This window comes from Rhinopithecus roxellana, chromosome 12 (genome assembly GCF_007565055.1).
Source record: "Rhinopithecus roxellana isolate Shanxi Qingling chromosome 12, ASM756505v1, whole genome shotgun sequence".
NCBI classification, from domain to species: Eukaryota; Metazoa; Chordata; class Mammalia; order Primates; family Cercopithecidae; genus Rhinopithecus; species Rhinopithecus roxellana.
Genome location: NC_044560.1, coordinates 100,134,168 through 100,157,193, shown reverse-complemented (window position 1 = coordinate 100,157,193; position 23,026 = coordinate 100,134,168). Strand labels below are relative to the sequence as shown.

General features: G+C 39.7%; 2 protein-coding genes, 1 non-coding gene and 1 pseudogene across 4 annotated transcripts in view; 3 read left to right on the top strand and 1 right to left on the bottom strand.

Moving 5' to 3' along the window:
- Positions 1-21,020, bottom strand: part of LOC115892363 — a 37,229-nt pseudogene extending 16,209 nt beyond the window's left edge. The window contains exon 1 of the transcript XR_004052249.1: positions 20,411-21,020. The product of XR_004052249.1 is annotated as a TRPM8 channel-associated factor 2-like (transcript). The remainder of the gene's footprint in view (positions 1-20,410) is intronic.
- On the top strand, positions 1,968-3,995 carry LOC115892364 (cTAGE family member 8-like). The gene has a single exon (XM_030913550.1). The coding sequence runs from the start codon at positions 2,163-2,165 to the stop codon at positions 3,993-3,995; it is 1,833 nt and encodes a 610-aa protein (XP_030769410.1). The 5' UTR covers positions 1,968-2,162.
- LOC115892503 lies at positions 4,581-4,683 on the top strand. The gene has a single exon (XR_004052381.1). It is a non-coding gene; the product is annotated as a U6 spliceosomal RNA (small nuclear RNA).
- LOC104674930 (TRPM8 channel-associated factor 2) lies at positions 12,566-13,178 on the top strand. The gene is given in 5 exon segments (XM_010379410.2): positions 12,566-12,615; positions 12,617-12,729; positions 12,732-12,872; positions 12,875-12,925; positions 12,928-13,178. Coding segments are annotated over 5 exon segments (606 nt in total).
- Positions 21,021-23,026: the final 2,006 nt, after the last annotated feature.

Sequence of the window (23,026 nt, the reverse complement as noted above, 5' to 3'; positions counted from 1 at the left end):
AAGTGCATACTACCACCTATAAAGTAGGTCAAAAATTCAAACATGAATCTCATCAAACCTCTAGATCAGGAGTTAGGAAAGTTTTCCTTAAAAGGCCTGACAAATATTTTAGACAAATATGGGCCATGTGGTCTCTGCTGAAACTACTCAACAATGGTAAACACTGGAGATTGAAAGCAGCAACAGTTTGTGAATGAATGGGCATGGCTGTGCTCCAACAAAACTTCATTCACAAAAACAGGGGCTGGTCTAAGTTTGTCAATCCTGACCTAAAATCGAGATCTAACTTTTAATTTGTATTATACAGAAAACACAAGGAAAAGATGAATACGTTAAATCAGTGGTCCCCGACCTTTTGGTACCAGGGACGTGTTTATAGAAGACAATTTTTCCATGGACCTGGCAGGGGCTTCAGGATAATTCAAGTGTGTTACATTTATGGCGCACTTTTTTCCTATTATTAGTACATTGTAATACATAATGAACTAACTATACAACCCACCATAATGTAGAATCAATGGGAGCCCTGAGCTTGCTTTCCTGCAACTAGATGGCCCCATCTGGGGGTGACGGGAGACAGTGACAGATCATCAGGCATTAGATTTTCAATAAGGAGCACACTACCTAGACCCTTTGCATGAGCAGTTTGCAACAGGGTTTGTCTCCCTATGAGACTCTAATGCTGCCACTGATCTAACAGGAGGTAGAGCTTAGGTGGTAATGCGAGTGATGGGGAGCAGCTGTAAATACAGATGAAGCTTTGTTTGCTCACCCACTGCTCACATTCTGCTGTGAGGTCTGGTTCCTAATAGGCCATAGACTGGTACCCCCGTTTTAAACGATACCATAGGAAGGCAATGCATTTGCCTTTCCAGGTTTTCACCATTGCTCTTCACTCTGTCTGGAATCCTCCTCTCACAGATGCCCTCATGGCTCATTCCCTGACTTCCTTGAGGTCTGCTTTCAAAGTCCAGACTGAAGGAAACTGTTTGATAAGGAGTAGCTGGTGTCTTCAACAATAGCAACAAAACTGCAAGAAATAGAAAGTTGGAAAGGAAAAGTGTATCTTAAAAGAGATAAAAAATTTGTATCAGGAAATCAGAATATTTGGGCTTTATTTAAATGTCAATGTCAACACTTTTTTTCGTTTCTTTTTTTTTTTTTTTTTTTTTTTTTTTTTTGAGACAGAGTCTCACTCTGTTGCCCAGGTTGGAGTCCAATGGCACGATCTAGGCTCACTGCAACCTCCACCTCCCGGGTTCATGTGATTCTCCAACTTCAGCCTCGCGAATAGCTAAGACCACAGGCGTGCACCACAACACTTGGCCAATTTTGGTATTTTTAGTAGAGTATTCCTATGTTGGCCAGTCTGGTCCCAAACTCCTGACCTCAAGTGATCCACCTACCTTGGCCTCCCAAAGTACTGGAATTAAAAGCGCGAGCCACCACGCCTGGCCCAACGTTAACAAATTTTAAAAAATAAGACAATCATGGAAATAAATGATGATGCTCAAGAATTATTCTTTTAGGTGTGATAATGGTGACTTGCATTTATGTTTTCAACATCCTTCATACCTTTAGAGATGTATATTTAAATACTTGTAGATGAAAAGACATGATGTCTGCTGTTTGCTTGAAAATAATCGTGGGTGGGGAAGAGTGGGGCTATGGGTGAAATAAGATAGAACTGGAGTTGACTATTTTGGGGATGGGGAATGGCTACATGGGGGTTCATTGTACTCTTTTGTCTAGTTTTGCATATGTTCAATGTTTTCAGTAATTAAGAGTTAGAATAACAAACACACAAAATACACCTGAGAATTGGTGGCAGGGATTAAAAATGTAGGTATAGATGAAGAAAAGCAGGTTGAGTTAGCTATATGAGAAGAGAAAAACAACTTGCTGCAACGCTTTCTGGACTAATTGAAGAAAAATGTAAACTACTTGAAAAATTTAGCCTTATTCAAAAAGAGCACGAAGCCTGTGAAGTAGAGTCATCTTTAGAGGATGCCAGCTTTGAGAAGGCGGCAGCAGAAGCACGAAGTTTGGAGGCAACCTGTGAAAAGCTGAACAGGTCCAATTCTGAACTTGAGGATGAAATCCTCTGTCTAGAAAAAGACTTCAAAGAAGAGAAATCTAAACATTCTCAACAAGATGAATTGATGGCGGATATTTCAAAAAGGATACAGGCTCTAGAAGATGAGTCAAAATCCCTCAAATCACAAATAGCAGAAGCCAAAATCATCTGCAAGATCTTTAACATGAGTGAAGAACGACGCGAGATAGCAATAAAAGATGCTTTGAATGAAAATTCTCAACTTCTGGAAAGCCAGAAGCAGCTTTTGCAAGAAGCTGAAGTATGGAAAGAACAAGTGAGTGAACTTAATGAACAGAAAACAACATTTGAAGACTCCAAAGCACACGCAGAACAAGTTCTAAATGATAAAGAAAATCACATCAAGACTCTGACTGGACGCTTGCTAAAGATGAAAGATCAGGCTGCTGTGCTTGGAGAAGACATAAGGGATGATGATAACTTGGAATTAGAAGTGAATGGTGAATCGGAAAATGGTACTTACTTAGATGATCCTCCAACAAGAGCTTTGAAGAAACTGATTCATGCTGCTGAGTTAAATGTTTCTTTAAAAATCTTAGAAGGAGAAAGAAACCACATTATTTTTGAGTTATCTGAAGTTGATAAAACAAAGGAAGAGCTTACAGAGCATATTAAAAATCTTCAGACTCAACAAGCATCTTTGCAGTCAGAAACCATGTATTTTGAACGTGAGAATCAGAAGCTTCAACAGAAACTTAAAATAATGACTGAATTCTATCAAGAAAATGAAGTGAAACTCCACAGGGAATTGACAGTAGAGGAAAATTCCCGGATACAGCAAGAAGAGAAACTTTCTAAAGTGGAAAAAAAGATCAGCCACACCACTGAAGGGCTGGAGGCCTATGGAAAGCTAGGCAAAGATCTTGAAGAAGAATTGAAGAGAACTATTAATTTTTATCAAAGGCAGGTTATTTCCTATGAGAAAAAAGGACATGATAATTGGTTGGCAGCTCGGACTGCTGAAAGAAACCTCAATGATTTAAGGAAAGAAAATGCTCACAACAGAAAAAGATTAACTGAAACAGAGTTTAAATTTGAACTTTTAGAAAAAGATCCTTGTGCACCTGATGTTTCAAATACAGCATTTGGCAGAGAGCATTCCCCATGTGGTCCCTCACCATTGGGTCAGCCTCCATCTGAAACGAGAGCTTTTCTCTCTCCTCAAACTGTGTTGGAGGGTCCACTGAGACCCTCACCTGTGCTTCCGGGGAGAGGAGGAAGAGGCCCAAGAGGCCCAGGGAATCCTCTGGACCATCAGATTACCAATGAAAGAGAAGAACCAGGCTGCGATACGTTAACCGATCCTCACAGGGCTCCTTCTGACACTGGGTCCCTGTCGTCCTCATGGGAACAGGACCGTAGGATGACGTTTCCTCTACCAGGACAATCATACCCTGATTCAGCTCCTCCTCCACAAAGGGAAGACGGATATTCTAATTCTGATGGACTGTCTGGGCCAGCAGAACTCAGAAGTTTTAATGTGCCTTCTTTGGATCAAATGGATGGGTCAATGCCTTCAGAAATGGAATCCAGTAGAAATGATGCCAAAGATCATCCTGGTAATTTAAATGTGCCTGATTCATCTCTCCCTGCTAAAAATGAAGCAACTGGCACCGGCTTCGTTCCTGCACCTCTGGCTCCAATCAGAGGTCCACTGTTTCCAGTGAATACGAGGGGACCGTTCATGAGAAGAGGACCGCCTTTCCCCCCACCTCCTCCAGGAACCATGTTTGGAGTGTCTCGAGGTTATTACTATCCACCAAGGGATTTCCCAGGTCCACCACATGCTCCATTTGCAATGAGAAACATCTGTCCACCGAGGGCTTTTCCTCCTTACCTTCACCCAAGACCTGGATTTTACCCCAACCCCACATTCTGAAGGTAGAAGCGAGTTCCCTTCAGGGTTGATTCTGCCTTCCAAGGAGCCTGCTACTGAACAACCAGAAACCCGACAATATTTTTGCTCTCTTCAAAAGTAATTTAGACTGATCTCATTTTCAGTTTAAGTAACGGCTGTTACTTAAGTGATGACACTTTTCTCAAATTAAAGTTTAAGGAATTATAGTTCTTAGTATAGTAGTTTATAAATAAAGATGATTTAAATACAAATCTATGAGTAAATCATTTCCATTTTATTATCTTCTAGATAGTATAAGTACTTTAATTTGGTGAACTAATCCACTTTTATAGAAACAATAGTGGGAGTTTTATATATGTAATCTTGCAGGTGGGGAGGCTTTAAATTCTAAAGGTTGTGTCTTCATGCCAAGAACTGTATTCACTGTGTTTGTAGATATATGAGAAAGTAACTTTATGCTCAATTACATACATTTTAGTTGATTTTTTTAAGAAAGAAAACTGCCAGAACTGAAAGGAGATATAGACGAATCCACAATTATAGTTAGAAATTTCCTCATGCCGTTTTCAATAATTGATAGAACTAGACAGAAAATCAGCAAGGAGTGTTGGCTTTGGCAGCACTTTCTAAAATTAGAATGATGCAGACAAGATTAACACGGCTCCTGCATATAGATTACACAAAATTTTGTGAAACATTTCTTATTTTTAAAAGAGGAAAAAAAATCAACAAGAATATAAAACAACTCAAAATGCCTTAACCAAAGGAATCAATTTGGAATTTACAGAATATTCCACACAACAACAGCAGAATACACATTTTTTCTTGAGTGCTGACAAAACACATGGCAAGATAGAGCTATCCGAGGCCCTAAAACTTGCCACAATCAATTTAAAAGAGGCAGTAATCATCCAGAGCAAGGGAAAACCACAAATCATTGTAGGGAATCCAATTGGAAATCAGCATAAGAAAGATATGAAAATCCCTAAACGTTTGGAAGTTTAAAAACACACTTCACAATAATCTATTCGTCAACAAAGAAGTCTCAAGGAAAAATTTAAAAATACATTGGACAGGATAAACATGAAACTGTGACATATCAAAGTGCTGAGAAGGAAACTTATAGCAATAAATGCATACATTAGGAAAGAGGAAAAGTGTCGAGTGAGCAGTAGATTTCCACCTTAGGAACCTAGAAAAAGAAGAGCAGAATAAACTGAAAGCAAGTAGACGGTGGGGATTAATGAAGATAAGAACAGAAAACACTTAACATTTAAAAGAGAAAAACAATAGTTAAATCGATGAAATAAAGAGATAGCTCTGTTAAAAGATTTTAAAAAATTTAGCAAACTCAAGCAGAAATTAAAAGGAAAAGAAAAGACATACATTTTAAATATCATAATGAAACAGGTGATATCACTACAGACACCGCACATCACAAAGGACAATAAAGGAATATTACAAACCACTCCACACACATAAATTAGACAGCTTAGACAAAATGGACAAAATGCCGTGTTCCTGCTGCAACACAAACTAACTCAACTCACCACGCAGGAATAGACCATTTGAATAACTCTATAACCACTAAGAAAATAGAATTCATAATTTTAAAACTACCAAATAAGAAATCTCTAGGTTTAGATGGTTTCACTGGAGAATTCTAACATGTTTTAAAGAAATTAACACCAATGCTACACAATCATTTCCAGAAAATAGAAAAAGAGAGAACACTCCCCAATTTATTTTCTGAAGTTATTATTACACTGATACCAAAACCAGGAGACAGAGGGTGTGTGTGCATATGTAAAGGTATGTATAACTTAATATTAACAAATAGAGTTCTACAGTTTATTTAAAAAAATGTACCCCATGTTCAAGGGGAGTTGTTTCCAGAAATACAAGGCTGATTTAATATCAAAAAGTCAATCAAAATAATCCACCATGTTAACAAACAAAAGAAGGAGAGTTACATTGTATCAGTTGATACATAATAAACATTTAACACATTTTGATATCCATTCATGATAAAAGTTCTCTATAAAGTGGGATTAGAGGAAACTTTATCCACTTGATAAAAAGCATCTACAAAAAGCTAGCATTATACAGTCATGTGTTGTTTAACGATGCGGATAGGTTCTGAGAAATGTGCTGTAAAGCGATTTTGTCATTGTGCAAATGTGGTAGAGTGTACTTACACAAACCTAGATGGTAGATAGAGTAGCTGCTGTACATCTAGGCTATATGGAATAGCTCATCGTCCCTAGGTGACAAACCTGTACAGCATATTAGTGTACTGAATACTACAGGGAATTGTAACACAGTAAGTGCTACATTTATGTGCTTGAAACCCAGGGCCCTGCTGGCATAGGCACCCGGGCAATCTCCTGGTCTGCGGGTTGCGAAGAACGTGGGAAAAGCGCAGTATCTGGGCCAGAGTGCATCATTCCTCATGGCACAGTCCCTGGAAGCTTCCCTTGGCTAGGGGAGGGAGTTCCTTGACTCCTTGTGCTTCCTGGGTGAGGCAACGCCACACCCTCCTTCAGCTCACCCTCCATGGGCTGCACCCACTGTCTAGCCAGTCTCAATGAGATGGCCAGGTACCTCAGCTGGAAATGCAGAAATTACCCACCTTCTGCATTGATTTCGCTGGGAGCTGCAGACCAGAGCTGTTCCCTTTCGGCCAGTCACAACTTTATTTCTTATTTTCTAAAATATTTTATTGAATACACTTTGAGTATAATAAAAAGTATTTTTTCAAATAGTGAAATAATCATTTTTTCCCTTTTTCATCTGCTGATATGAGTGGATTCATAAATTAATTTTCTAATGCTGAACCAATATTGAGTCCTGGTATTATGCGCATTATGATACGTGCAAGTTATTGTTTATAAGTTTAATATTGTTCGGGGGATTCTTATATCCATATTTAGGAATTAGACTGGCCTGTAGGTTTCTCTTTCACTGTACTTGTTATCTTTTGATATCAAAGTTATATCTTTCCTCATAAAATATATTTATTGAATGCTCCCTCTTTTTTTTTTGGAAGTTGTCATAAATATTAAAATTACTTGTTCCCTAAATATTTGAAAGAAGTCACCCAACATTGTGTCTGAAAATTTCTTTATAAGAAGTTTTTAACCAGCTAGGGATGCTGAGACAGGCGGGTCATGAGGTCAGGCTTTCGAGACCAGCCTGACCAACATGGTGAAACCCTGTCTCTGCTAAAAATACAAAAATTACCCAGGTGTGGTGGTGCTCGCCTGTAATCCCAGCTACTCAGGAGGCTGAGGCAGGAGAATCACTTGAACCCAGGAGGTGGAGGTTGCAGTGAGCCGAGATTGCACCACTGCACTCTAGCCTGGGCAACAGACTGAGACTCCATCTCAAGACAAAAACAAAACAAAAACAAAAACAAAGCAACAACAAAAAAACGTTATTACCTACTGCCAGCATTCCCTCAGTAGTTACAGAACTATTGGTAAACTTCTCAGTTCAGTTTTAAAAATGATGCTTTTCAACAATTTGTGTATTTTACCTAAATTTTCAAATGCATTGGCTTAAAGTTGTTTATTGATTTCTGTATTATTATTTAGTAATCGCATCATCTGGCATTTCTTTCCCTTTCATTCCTGATGTTAGTTATTGGTACTTTGTGTCACTCCTCTCTTCTCCTTACTCGGTCTCACTAGAGATTTGTCTCTTCAAAGAACCAATTTTGAGTTTAGTTCTTGCCACTTTCTATTTAAATCATATCTGTTCTTAGTTTTATTATTTCCTTTCTTCTGCTTTTTGAGGTAGGTGTTATTTCACTATTATTATCTAACTTCCTAATATGATGTTTAGCTCCATTTATTTTCAGTGTTTTGTTCTCCTCTAATATTAACTTTTAAAAATACACATTATTTGAAGCACTTTGTACCAAATGAACAGTATACATATATGTCATACAAATAGCTGAAAGGAACAAATAAATTCTGCAAATTAAGCACTATGCACACAAGTAAATGGACTAGTGAATGGGTTCCAGTGAATGAGTGCGTGAAATACTCACTCTTGGTGAATCAAATTCCAGAGGTTTGGCTCTTCCCGAATCATCAGCACAGACCCAGGAGCCTCTTCCAAGGAGACGCTCCCCAATGGAACAGGCCCAGAGTAGTCATAGACCTCACTGTTTCTGCTCATTTTAAAAACAATTTTACCTCTGACAACCACCATTTCCTGTAATATTTATCAGCGTTCCTCACTACACATGGTAGAGGCTTTGCAGAGATTCCCTTGCTCACCACAGAGGAATGCTTTCAGGCAGAGCATAAGGCCAATCACTGGAAAAAAACTTGAAGAAGGAAAATCTCAGAGCCTACATCGCTGCCGTCTGGGATGCACACCCAAACTCCATGAGAAATAGCCCAGGAACTTATGAGAAGCACCAGCTGAGTGTGCTTTAGGTATTCAGAGAAGCCTCCCAGCCAACATCAACCTTTCAAAAGGAAGCAGGAAGAAAGATATTCCCAAAGAGAGTCACTCGTTCTCCCTATAGATAGCATCTCCAGATCATCCACTTGTTATTTCCACATAGATGTCTCTTCTTCCCACGGGATCTGAGCCATCCACAGGACATCCAGACATCCAGGTGAGCTCCTCCGACTGTTTCTGGAATACAAATGTTCCTGCTCTGCAGGCATGGAGGCAGGTGTGACCACTGTTCTTTGTGTGTTGAAGCTGGCAGTGGTCGGCCTGGGGCTTCTGGTGACCCTGAGGAGATTGAGCTGTTAAGCTTTTGGGTTAGTGAAAGACAACACGTGTGTTTGAATTGAAGCCTCCAGGTGCCCAAAGTGCATTCCTTGCTGTTCATCTATTCTCTGTTTCTGATTTTCTTTCTACTCTGATTCTTTCTTTGGAACTAGCCGCATTTATCCTTCTTTGGTCTTATCATACACGAGTCTGATTTTTGTCTGTTTTGCTGCCATAGGAAGCCAGAGAATCAGGGCTGAGGGAAATTTACTATCCATGCCATGTTATACTGCAGGTGAGAAAACTATGACTTGAGAAATGAAAGAACTTGCTCTGTGTCACCAGAGATCCGGCGGGTGAGCCACAACAGCCGCAGAGAAGATGCCTCAACAACAAAAATAAAATAATTTCCAAAGGAATTTTTCTATTTGATATTGCAAGAAGGAAATTGAAGTAGTCACCAAAAGAAAAATCAGGATTTTGTTTTTCTTTTCTAGCTGAGTGTATGGTTTGGTTTTTAATTACATATGGAATGTGTGAAGGGGACACCGCCATCAGTCAGAGCTTTAGGCTCCAAGGTGATTGAATTGGTTCAAAGTGTCATGCAAGTGGTGACAAGGCGCCATCTGTTTTTGTTCTCATGATCCTTACTCCACAACCTCAAGAGGGAAAGAAATGTTACCTACTATATCTTCTTTCAATTACATTCAATTCTACTACTTGGAGCCTACTTCCTATTGAACTAGTAGGCAAATTGCTGTCCAGCAGTTAAACACTGGAAGTGAATCTCTCAAATCAAGCTCAGAATCTTGTAAAAGTGCTGAAGTGAAGCAGAGACATTTAGGAAGGTTTCTCTAGTCTTCGGTCAACACTAGCCACAGCTTAGAGGCCCACTGTTGACAACTCCATGGTCCCTTGAAATCAAATGGTTCTGCTGCTGCCTCAAGCTGGGACATATTCACAGACATCTCCAGTGACTGGTACCAGTTTCTCTAAATATAGCACATAAGTCCTTTCTCATAATTCCCTGAAATCTCTGTCCTCAGATCCTTCCACCTCCTCTGGGACACTTCACAGAGGCTGGCTACATCCTGTCCGCACAGAACCCACACAATGGCTTTGCCTTCTCACTGTCAGGGAATCTCACGCCTCATTCTCACTGATTCCACTCATGTCTCTCCCTCCTCCCACCACTGGGGAGCTCAAACTTTGGTCAAGTAACCAGGATGGGGGCTGTCTGCAGATAGTTTCATTTTTTCGTTTTGCAACTAAACCTCCTCCTTAGCTTTAAGGCAGCTACATCATGGCTGGCTTTTGAATAGAAATGTGTACTATTCCCCAACCTGAATCTTCACCCTTGCCTCTTCATCCTGAGAGTTCTTGCCCTCACCCCCACCCCCCACCCCACAGTCATAGATGCTCAGGCTGGTATGTTGAGTGGAAAGATACCTGTTCTGTGTATGGACAGCCCTATGCTCACCTGGTATCTATCACCAGCTTGGTGATCCATCATGTTCCTCTGTCCCCTTACGGATCCTGATAAAGGGAAAGGAAAATGGATGCCAACTACACCTAAAACCTCTGATGAAACTACAATAGCCATATTGCCCTGTACCTGTCTGTTCTCCCAACACCTTCTCCAGCCAAGCATACCTCTGCTTCTCCTCAAGCAAAGCTAAGAGATGAATTTTTATCCTTCTCTAAATACTTAACTGTTGTCTCTAAAGTAGTTTCTTTGGAGACTGAACAGTACACTTCCAGGATTTGTTCAGCAAAGCACTCCATTCCTTTGTTCAGTTAAGAGTGGTTTTGCACGTGCCTCTGGCCACCTCGTTGATAAGTCGAAGGACATGCTTACTGGGCAGAGTATTAGCTAGTCTGGGCTGCAGGCACTGAAGGAGCCCACGGAAGGAAATACTCACTCCTAGTCTTCCTTAAACTCACAATGGGGTAATGGGGTCTTTTCGCCATTTGAAAACCAATTACCTGCCAGAGCTCATAGAGTATGGGCTAATTCTGAAACTGAAACTCCTTGTCTAGCCTCCTTGATTCTCATAATAAACACAATTCTCCTCCTTCCCTCTCTCCACCAACTTCAACAGTTAGAAAGGTGCTATTCAGTCCCCCTGAGCGGTCAACAGAGTGCACATCTCAGCTGTGTGCCTGCTCACATCCCAGCTTCAGAATCGACTGAGACCATGTTTCATGGATCTAAAGATCCCCTGGCCAGTACTTTCAGTAAAAAAGGCTGTCCTGAGAACAACTGTGGCAACATTTTCACCTGCCCCTTACTAATAATTTAAAATTAGAGTAATGAGACTTGGCAAAAGGGAAGGGAAGAAAGGGAGAGAATGAAATTCTACAGGAAATGACCTGACTGATACTAGAAACCACAGGTCGTGTTCCAATTTCCCAAGCAGAACAGAGTCTGTACAAACCGAGCATCCCTAACTAGAAAATCTGAAATCCAAAATGCCCCCAAATAGAAAATCTTTTGAGCACTGATGTGACTCCGCAAGTGGAAAATTCCACACATTAATTCTTAACACAAACTTTGCTTTTGGCACAAAGTTATTTAAAATATTATATAAAATTACTTTCGGGTGTGTGTACAACTTAATATGAAACAAATGAATTTTATATTTAGATTTGCATCCCATTCCCAAGATAGCTCATCATATATATATATAAAATAAAATACATCCAGAACCAGGAGAATCCCTGGGGGTTTACTGCATTTTATATATATATATATACACACACATACACACATAATGCATTATATATATGCAAATATCCCAAAATCTGAAAAAACTCTGAAATTTAAAATACTTCTGATCCCAAGCATTTCAGAGAAGGGATACTCAATCTGTGTTGAGAGAGGTAATAAAGGAAAAGTTCAAAAAACCATCCCAAGGTGGATCCAGGACACCTCTGTCACCAGGATGAAAGAAGTCCCAAGCACTCATGTGTTATTCGTGGTGAAGCTTTGAGGGCTTCTTCTCAAGGGAGTTTATGAGAGAGCCGGCGTTTCCAGATCAGAATCCTGACCCAGGTTCGTGGCAATAGGCATGGAAACTGAAATGAACAAGCACTCGACAAAGCTCAATGACTAAATGAGTGTGCAAAGCGGAGAGAGGAAGAGGGCCATCGTAATTCTAAGACTTTGGTGGTACCTATCACTTTGAGAAACCTGGAAGAATGATAAAAGTATAGGAATTTTCTCTTTGATATTATAATGTCCCAGGCTCTGAGAAAACCAGTGGCATGTATTAGTTCCAACAACCTTCACATGAAAACCCCTCAAGGTTATACTATCTTCCCGACAAAGATGGGAAAAGTAAGCTCAAGTATTTTCTCTAGGAGGAACCGTTGAGCGGGTAGACATAAGTTCAATTTCTTCCATATAGATTTCAGCTGATAACTGTGATGCTCCTTAAGCAGATCGATTTAAAGTCCAGGCCAGGGGTAAACCATGGAGATCATTTACAGCTGTTACAAATGAAGGATAACTGTCCATGTAATCCCTGATGCACAGAAGGGGCTACAAGAAAGGAGAGTGGAGTGGTGGAGGACAGAGCTGTGGAAAACATCTAAGTTGGTGGAGCTAAGGAAAGAATAAGAGGTGGTTTCTGCATAGTAAAAATAAATCAAGAGAGTGAAACTTCTTAGAAATTATACTTATGAAGAGTTCTAGAGTCTGGGAAATCAAGAAAGGTAACTACATATAACCTCCATGAGTCTGGCTATAGGCTCTATCAGGCATGGCTCTGTAAGAATGAGGGTAACTTGCTTTTATCCATTTGCTTGTCATTCATTCATTCACCGTACTTTCCTTTGCAGCAGCTGAGAGAACCATGGCGACAGCTCCCACTGCTGCTTTCAGAGCCCTCATGGATGGAGTGACAAGATCTCCCCAGAGTCCCCGACCCCAGTGAACTCCTTATTGGAGAGTCTACCTTCCCCGTGATGGTGAATGACAAGGGCCAGGTGCTCATTGCTGCCTTCTGCTACGGCCAAGATGCCTCATGGTTGTGTCCCATGAGGGCTACCTGTTGCATGCTGGCTTGGCTCCATGTCTCCTCAATACAGTGAGCTGACTCTGTTCTTGTCCCGGGGATCCCGTAGGAGTGCACCCATCCTTGGCAGCACTAGGAAATGTCGTGCAGACTGTGGTGTTGAGGCATAGATTGAGCCAGAACCAGGACTGCCCTGCGGGTTTACGGCATCAGTGCCTTCGATGACACCATGACTGCAATGTTGATCCAGTTTGGGACATGGAGAGGCTTACTTATCCGGGGCCGGGCCTGGTACTGGGTCAGCAAGCTTGGCCATGACAAGGTGCTGTCCAGGTTCCTTGGGATCAAGGTGACAAGTGTGGCTGGAGTGTACTTCCCCGACACCTGTGGGGACAGAGAGCTCTTCAAGGTCTCTTAAGAAGGTTCCAAGATCCCACTCCATGTCAGGTGAGTGTCTGTTCCCCTATTAGGGAGTCTGACTCAGGGTAAACAACAGAGTTGGTTTCCCTTGTCAACGAGCTTCCATTTCAATACAGATTGTTTTTGACTCAGTTTGGAACCACCACAAATCAAAAGCAGGATGATTAAAAGGCACCAAGACACAAGAGAGACTGGGCCCTCACTGCCACTCCCTCCTGTGCCCAAAGCTGAACAGAAAAGCTTGTCTTACTCACCACTCTGTTTCCCTGCCTAGTGCCTGGAACACGGAGTGTTTATCAATATTTCTTAAATAAATGAAGTTGCAATACGGCTTTAATCTTTCCCCAATTATTTTGCACAAAACTTTTGGTCATATTGGCGGTCATATTGGATAAGAGAAAACTTTCCAATTGTCTCCTCGTTCCCACCCTTGCATATATGCAGGAGTCAGTACTTCTGAGAATGTTTTTAGCAATATTTTGTGGGGGATGACGATGAAAACTGCCAAGGGAAATAATCAGGTTTTAATTAAATTTCTTGGCCCTTGACATTGTATGGTCCCCCTTGTGAAGTGACCCCAGAGAGGTGGAAGAATCTAGACGCAGAGTATTCAGGGAATGATAGAAGGATTTATGTGCTATGTCTGGAGAAGTGTGGCTGCAGTGTACTTCACTGACACCTCTGGGGACAGAAGCCAGTTTGAGGTCTCTAAGAAGTGGCTCAATATCCCACTCCATGTAATGTGAGTGATACTTCCCTAAAAGGAGTCTGAAGCATGTTCAATATCAGTCCTATACCCCCATTTTCAAGGAGGTTCCAGTCTAGCAGAGGAGAAATTGGTCACTGTGTAATGGAAGAGTTACAAATTGCCGATGTAATTCTAAATCTTACATGCTATGGATAAGGGACAACATCTTTTGCTTTTTCTGTGCTATGCATTGAGTATTAAATGTCTTCAGAGCAGGTTATTTTTCTGTTTTATTTGCTATTGTGCCTCCCAGTTCTAAATAGTTGGAAAGAGATGGTGGATAAGTGGAGAAAACCACTATAAAATTGTTTTGGGAAACAAGAATCGTGTCTATTTTGCTTACCACTGGATCACTAGCATATAGTGCAATATCTGGCTTACAGTAAGTGCTATTAAACATGGAATAAATGAAGGAAATCTAAGGCAACATAGTCCAGGGACAGCAGGGAGACTGCAACATGTTACAGTCTACGTCCCTAATTCAGGGATTTCCTTCCCCAGGCATGGAGTGGGACCCCTGGGTGAGGGTATGTCTGAATGGAAAGTGGGGCAGCAGGGTGGTGATGAAGCCAGAGGAAATCTTGTAGCAACTTCTTCCACAGAGGAGCAGGATCACTCTGTCTAAAGAGAGAGAAAAATGGGACAAATGATGGGATTTCTCATAATGCTAAGATTGGATCGAATGAACTATGACTGTCCTGTGACTTGAATCCCAAGAAATTGACAAGTGAAGCTCTTCCTCATTTAACTAATTCGTTTGTCTACACAAATCGACTTCAGTCTTTGGCACAGATGAATAGTGTTCCATGGGGTGGCCATAGCATGCTTATTCAACCATGGAAATTTGGATTAGATCTAATACTTATTGTTACTCAAAATTTGAAAATGAATAACTTTATATGTCATTGCATACAAGTGCAAGCATTTCTTTGGCATATGGTTCAAGAAAGTCAGCAGCTAGTTAAAAAATATTTATATTTGAAATAATAGATGCTGACAAATTGTCATTTTAAAAGGGTATACACCAATCTGCACTTATAACAAAAATATAGCCCTGGACTGTTGCTATACTGGATACACTCACATTAGTGCCTGTAGGACATGTGAGTGTAAAATAGAGCAGAAGAGAATACCCAAGATCTGAGCTTGTTTGGTACAAAACCTTAAGACGCAAGAGAAGAAATGCTATTTTAATCTTCCTTTATACGCCTTCAGTTTTAACTAGCAGTAATTAATATCACAAAATGATGGCATTTTTATCTATAGACAGAATATATCTTGAAATGGGTGCATACATTCTCCCAGATACGTTTTCCAGGATGAACTACTGTCTTAGTAAACATTCTGTTGACTATCCTGATTTATAAGTTGTTTATTTAAATAGTTAAAAAGATAAATAAAGCTCGGAAAACAGTCTCACACTCTCTTAGAGAGTAGTCCTGCTTATAAATTTGAACTGCTTATATCCACACACATGTGCACACATTCACACACACAAAATTTTAAAAGGCTGTGAAATTCTCAAGTTGTCCTTGTCAGAGCTCTGAACTATCTTTTGTTATATTTACTTTTCACTGTTTTTAAGTAGACCCACTGGAATTATTATATGAAGAAAAATGTTTAGTCCATTCCTTGTTATCAGTTAAGTCACCAAAGCATAACCACTTCTTAAAACTGTGAAAGTATTTTAATATGGTATTAAATTGTGTTTTAATCACATCTCTTGGTACAGACATAATTGTGTTAAAATGCAACAATTGAAAATGAGTGAAACCGCAGCTTATAGAAACAGTGTACACAGAAAAATCCAAACTACTATTGAAAGTGTTATTGAAAGTATAGACAAGTGACTGGAAGAGTATATATTAGAATGTTATTTTCAGTGAGCTCTGGGTAGAATCGCTACCCAGAGGGGTTTTTAAAAATGCTTTTCTATATTTTTTCTGATTTTATTTTCATCATCAGAAAAATAAGTTACATAGTTCACATTTTTATTTGTTGATTTCACTGAATACTGTGACAACAACCACTGTAAGGTACTTCTTAATTCATTTTCAGTGTAAAGTTGAGAATGCACTCTGACAGTTTCTCGTTTCCCTTTCAAATCAATGAATAGCATTTTAATTTGAGCATCAATTCTGCCTAGAGGTTTCATGACTAATTTTTCAAGTTAATATCTTCAAAAACAAAACGAAAGAAAAACTCTTTATGGTTGAGATTTTCTAGGAGTGAACACACATTGCTGCTGTTACCATGAAACAACAATATCTAGAGAAAGAGATGTTGTAGTTTACAAAATATTAAGCCTAGTGATGCATAAACAGAAACATCCTTTTTGTTTCGACTCTTGAGTTTTTGGAGGGAGAGGCTTCTAAAACATATCAGTATAGCTTAGTGGTTAAATGCTCTGACTCTGGAATTAATGTGATGCAGCATAAACAAACAAATAAATAAATAAATAAATAAAGCAATCAATTTTCTCACTATTCCTGTAGATAACAAGAAAGCAGCTGACAAAATTTATTTTTCATTCAAAAAAACAAAAAACTAAATTTTAGGAAAGAAACCTTCTTATCTGTACAGACTGAGTATCCGTTAGAATATGTAGTATTGTTCCAGGCACGGTGGCTCAGGCCTGTAATCCCATCATTTGGGATGCAAAGATGGGCAAATCACAAGGTCACCAGTTTGAGACCAGTCTGGTCAATATGGAGAAACTCCATCTCTACTAAAAATACAAAAATTAGCCAGGCATGGTAGTACACGCCTGGAGTCCCAGTTACTCAGGAGGCTGAGGCAGAAGAACTGCTTGATCCAGGGAGACGGAGGTTGCAGTTAGCCAAGATTGTGCCACCGCACCACTCCAGCCTGTGCGACACAGCAAGACTCCTTAAAAAAAAAAAAAAAAAAAAAAAAAAAAAAATATATATACAACGTGAGAAGCATTCCTGTGAAATCAGGAAAAAAAGCAAGGCTGCTGTCTGTCACTGATACCAATCATAATTTTAATGGATAATGGACATCCTAGCTAACAAAATAAATAAACATTACAATGCAACCAGCAAAAGTTTCCATTATTTATTGGCAAGTAGTGGAAAACATAAGAGAATCAACTGACAGACTATTATAACTAATGAAAGAGTTGAGCAAGTTGTTTAAATTCAAGATAAACACAAATTTTAATAATTGTTCTATTAAGTAGGAATAGATAATTATAAAATGTTCCATTATTAATAGAATAATACAATTTTATAGTTTATAAAATGGCAACAAATTTTAATGACCAAGAATAATTCTACTGAGAATTCTGCAAAGCCTTTCTGGGAAAATCTGTAAGACTTGGTAAAAAATAGAAAGCAATACTTGAATAAATAAAGACACATTTTTGTTCCTAGATGAGTAGATTCAATATTTTAAGATGTTAATTATTGATAGACTGAATAAAGAAAATGTGATACATATACACTATGGAATACTATGCAGCCTTAAAAAGGAATGAGATCAAGTCAGTTGCAGGAACATAGATGGAGCTGGAGGCCATTATCCTCAGCAAAGTAAGTCAGAAACAGGAAACCAAATACTGCATGTTCTCACTTGTAAGTGGAAGTTAAATGATGAGAACACATGGACACATGGGGAGAACAACACACACTGGGGCCTGTCGAAGGGTCGGGGGTGGGAGAAGGAAGAGGATCAGGAAGAATAGTCAGTGAATGCTGGGCTTAATACCTGGGTGATAGGATGATCTGTGCAGCAAACCACCATGGCACATATTTACCTGTGTAACAACCCGCACATCCTGAACATGTACCCTTGAACTTAAAACAAAAGTTGTAAATAAAAAAAAGTAAGATGTTAACTATCCCTAAATAATCTCTACATTGAATATAATCCTGCTAAAAATCCTGACATATATTAAAAGAAATTGATAAGCTGATTCTACAGTTTAATCTGCAAACATAAGTATCCAAGAAAACACATAAGAGATTTTTGGAAATGTTGAGTAACATAATATGGGGATACAGAGAAAAATTTGTTTTCTCAGATGGTGAAACTTGCTTCAAAGTTGTAGTAAAAAAGCAGTATGGTTGGTGCAGAATTAGATGAATAGGTCAGTAGTCCAGAGGACAGAGGAAAAGCAAATTAATATACATGTGAAAGCTGATTACATGAAAAAGTAACCATTAATGTCAATCAATAAAATATTGACTTTTGAAAGGTCAAAGATGCTATCATAACTGGCCATACATTTAGAAATAATATACGTGATATAATACAAAAATGCATATAAATTAAATATCTAAATGTAAAACGTATAACCATAAAAGTATTAGAAGAAAATATAGAAAACTATTTTAATAAATTTGTAATGACAGATTTTCTAAACAATAAAAGATGTTATAAAGAAAAAGGCTGACAGATTTGACCACATACAGATATAAAACATATATATTACACCAAAAATAAGAATAAAAAACAAATGGAAGGAAATATTCTCAACATGTAAAATAGACAAAGAAGTGTTTTCTGTAACAGCTCTTAGTAACCAATAAGGAAAAGACAAATGCTAAATAGAATGAAATAGATGATTTATAGAAGAAATATAAATGAACATAAATATATAAAATCATCCTCTACATTTGCGACCTGAGAAACACAAATTAAAATAACATTTTTTCACATCTGTACTAACAATAATATCAAACAAAAATTCATTCTATCCAGTACTAACAACAGTCTAGGGCTATATTTTTGTTACAAGTGCAGATTGGTGTATACCCTTTTAAAATGACAATTTGTCAGCATCTATTATTTCAAATATAAATATTTTTTAACTAGCTGCTGACTTTCCTGGACCATATGCCAAAGAAATGCTTGCACTTGTATGCAATGACATATAAAGTTATTCATTTTCAAATTTTGAGTAACAATAAGTATTAGATCTAATCCAAATTTCCATGGTTGAATAAGCATGCTATGGCCACCCCATGGAACACTATTCATCTGTGCCAAAGACTGAAGTCGATTTGTGTAGACAAACGAATTAGTTAAATGAGGAAGAGCTTCACTTGTCAATTTCTTGGGATTCAAGTCACAGGACAGTCATAGTTCATTCGATCCAATCTTAGCATTATGAGAAATCCCATCATTTGTCCCATTTTTCTCTCTCTTTAGACAGAGTGATCCTGCTCCTCTGTGGAAGAAGTTGCTACAAGATTTCCTCTGGCTTCATCACCACCCTGCTGCCCCACTTTCCATTCAGACATACCCTCACCCAGGGGTCCCACTCCATGCCTGGGGAAGGAAATCCCTGAATTAGGGACGTAGACTGTAACATGTTGCAGTCTCCCTGCTGTCCCTGGACTACGTTGCCTTAGATTTCCTTCATTTACTCCATGTTTAATAGCACTTACTGTAAGCCAGATATTGCACTATATGCTAGTGATCCAGTGGTAAGCAAAATAGACACGATTCTTGTTTCCCATGAATTTTACAGTTGTTTTCTCCACTTATCCACCATCTCTTTCCAACTATTTAGAACTGGGAGGCACAATAGCAAATAAAACAGAAAAATAACCTGCTCTGAAGACATTTAATACTCAGTGCATAGCACAGAAAAAGCAGAAGATGTTGTCCCTTATCCATAGCATGTAAGATTTAGAATTACATCGGCAATTTGTAACTCTTCCATTACACAGTGACCAATTTCTCCTCTGCTAGACTGAAACCTCCTTGAAAATGGGGGTATAGGACTGATATTGAACATGCTTCAGACTCCTTTTAGGGAAGTATCACTCACATTACATGGAGTGGGATATTGAGCCACTTCTTAGAGACCTCAAACTGGCTTCTGTCCCCAGAGGTGTCAGTGAAGTACACTGCAGCCACACTTCTCCAGACATAGCACATAAATCCTTCTATCATTCCCTGAATACTCTGCGTCTAGATTCTTCCACCTCTCTGGGGTCCCTTCAAAAGGGGGACCATACAATGTCAAGGGCCAAGAAATTTAATTAAAACCTGATTATTTCCCTTGGCAGTTTTCATCGTCATCCCCCACAAAATATTGCTAAAAACATTCTCAGAAGTACTGACTCCTGCATATATGCAAGGGTGGGAACGAGGAGACAATTGGAAAGTTTTCTCTTATCCAATATGACCACCAATATGACCAAAAGTTTTGTGCAAAATAATTGGGGAAAGATTAAAGCCGTATTGCAATTTCATTTATTTAAGAAATATTGATAAACACTCCATGTTCCAGGCACTAGGCAGGGAAACAGAGTGGTGAGTAAGACAAGCTTTTCTATTCAGCTTTGGGCACAGGAGGGAGTGGCAGTGAGGGCCCAGTCTCTCTTGTGTCTTGGTGCCTTTTAATCATCCTGCTTTTGATTTGTGGTGGTTCCAAACTAAGTTAAAAACAATCTGTATTGAAATGGAAGCTCGTTGACAAGGGAAACCAACTCTGTTGTTTATCCTGAGTCAGACTCCCTAATAGGGGAACAGACACTCACCTGACATGGAGTGGGATCTTGGAACCTTCTTAAGAGACCTTGAAGAGCTCTCTGTCCCCACAGGTGTCGGGGAAGTACACTCCAGCCATACTTGTCACCTTGATCCCAAGGAACCTGGACAGCACCTTGTCATGGCCGAGCTTGCTGACCCAGTACCAGGCCTGGCCCCGGATAAGTAAGCCTCTCCATGTCCCAGACTGGATCAGCGTTGCAGTCATGGTGTCATCGAAGGCACTGATGCCGTTAACCCCCAGGACAGTCCTGGTTCTGGCTCAATCTATGCCTCAACACCACAGTCTGCACGACATTTCCTAGTGCTGCCAAGGATGGGTGCACTCCTACGGGATCCCCAGGACAAGAACAGAGCCAGCTCACTGTATTGAGGAGAAATGGAGCCAAGCCAGCATGCAACAGGTAGCCCTCATGGGACACAACCACGAGGCAGCCTTGGCCGTAGCAGAAGGCAGCAATGAGCACCTGGCCCTTGTCATTCACCATCACGGGGAAGGCAGCCTCTCTAATAAGGAGTTCACTGGGGTCGGGGACTCTGGGGAGATCTTGTCACTCCATCCATGAGGGCTCTGAAAGCAGCAGTGGGAGCTGTCGCCATGGTTCTCTCAGCTGCTGCAAAGGAAAGTACGGTGAATGAATGACTGACAAGCAAATGGATAAAAGCAAGTTACCCTCATTCTTACAGAGCCATGCCTGATAGAGCCTATAGCCAGACTCATGGAGGTTATATGTAGTTACCTTGCTTGATTTCCCAGACTCTAGAACTCTTCATAAGTACAATTTCTAAGAAGTTTCACTCTCTTGATTTATTTTTACTATGCAGAAACCACCTCTTATTCTTTCCTTAGCTCCACCAACTTAGATGTTTTCCACAGCTCTGTCCTCCACCACTCCACTCTCCTTTCTTGTAGCCCCTTCTGTGCATCAGGGATTACATGGACAGTTATCCTTCATTTGTAACAGCTGTAAATGATCTCCATGGTTTACCCCTGGCCTGGACTTTAAATCGATCTGCTTAAGGAGCATCACAGTTATCAGCTGAAATCTATATGGAAGAAATTGAACTTATGTCTACCCACTCAACGGTTCCTCCTAGAGAAAATACTTCAGCTTACTTTTTCCATCTTTGTCAGGAAGATAGTATAACCTTGAGGGGTTTTCATGTGAAGGTTGTTGGAACTAACACATGCCACTGGTTTTCTCAGAGCCTGGGACATTATAATATCAAAGAGAAAATTCCTATACTTTTATCATTCTTCCAGGTTTCTCAAAGTGATAGGTACCACCAAAGTCTTAGAATTACAATGGCCCTCTTCCTCTCTCCGCTTTGCACACTCATTTAGTCACTGAGCTTTGTCGAGTGCTTGTTCATTTCAGTTTCCATGCCTATTGCCACGAACCTGGGTCAGGATTTTGATCTGGAAACGCTGGCTCTCTCATAAACTCCCTTGAGAAGAAGCCCTCAAAGCTTCACCACAAATAACACATGAGTGCTTGGGACTTCTTTCATCCTGGTGACAGAGGTGTCCTGGATCTGCCTTGGGATGGTTTTTTGAACTTTTCCTTTATTACCTCTCTGAAGACGGATTGAGTATCCTTTCTCTGAAATGCTTGGGATCAGAAGTATTTCAAATTTCAGAGTTTTTTCAGATTTGGGGATATTTGCATATATATAATGCATTATGTGTGTGTGTGTGTGTGTGTATATATATATATATATATATGCAGTAAACCCCCAGGGAATCTACTGGTTCTGGATGTATTTTATTATATATATATGATGAGATATCTTGGGACTGGGACCCAAATCTAAATATAAAATTCATTTATGTTTCATAATAAGTTGTACACACACCCGAAGTAATTTTATATAATATTTTAAATAACTTTGTGCCAAAAGCAAAGTTTGTGTTAAGAATTAATGTGTGGAATTGTCCACTTGTGGAGTCACATCAGTGCTCAAAAGATTTTGTATTTGGGGGCATTTTGGATTTCAGATTTTCTAATTAGTGATGCTCGGTTTGTACAGACTCTGTTCTGCTTGGGAAATTGGAACACGACCTGTGGTTTCTAGTATCTCTCAGGTCATTTCCTGTAGAATTTCACTCTCTCCCTTTCTTTCTTTCCCTTTTGCCAATTCTCATTACTCTTATTCTAAGTTATTAGTAAGAGGCAGGTGAAAATGTTGCTGTATTTGTCCTCAGGACAATCTTTTTTATAGAAAGCGTTGGCCAGGGGATACTTAGACCCATGAAATATGGTCTCGGTCCATTTTGAAGCCCAGATGTGAGCAGGCACACAGCTGAGATGTGCACTCTGTTGACTGCTCAGGAGGACTGAATAACACCTTTCTAACTGTTGAAGTAGGTGAAGAGAGAGAAAGAGGAAAATTGTGTTTATTATGAGAATCAAGGAGGTGAGACAAGGAGTTTCAGTTTCAGAATTAGTCCATTCTCTATGAGCTCTGGCAGGTAATTGGTTTTCAAATGGTGAAAAGACCCCATTACCCCGTTGTGAGTTTAAGGAAGACTAGGAGTATTTCCTTCCGTGGGCTCCTTCAGTGCCTGCAGCCCAGACTAGCTAATACTCTGCCCAGTAAGCATG

Coding starts and splice junctions, on each gene's coding strand:
- LOC115892364 (XM_030913550.1), top strand. CDS start 2,163: ATGGCGGATATTTCAAAAAGGATACAGGCTCTAGAAGATGAGTCAAAA.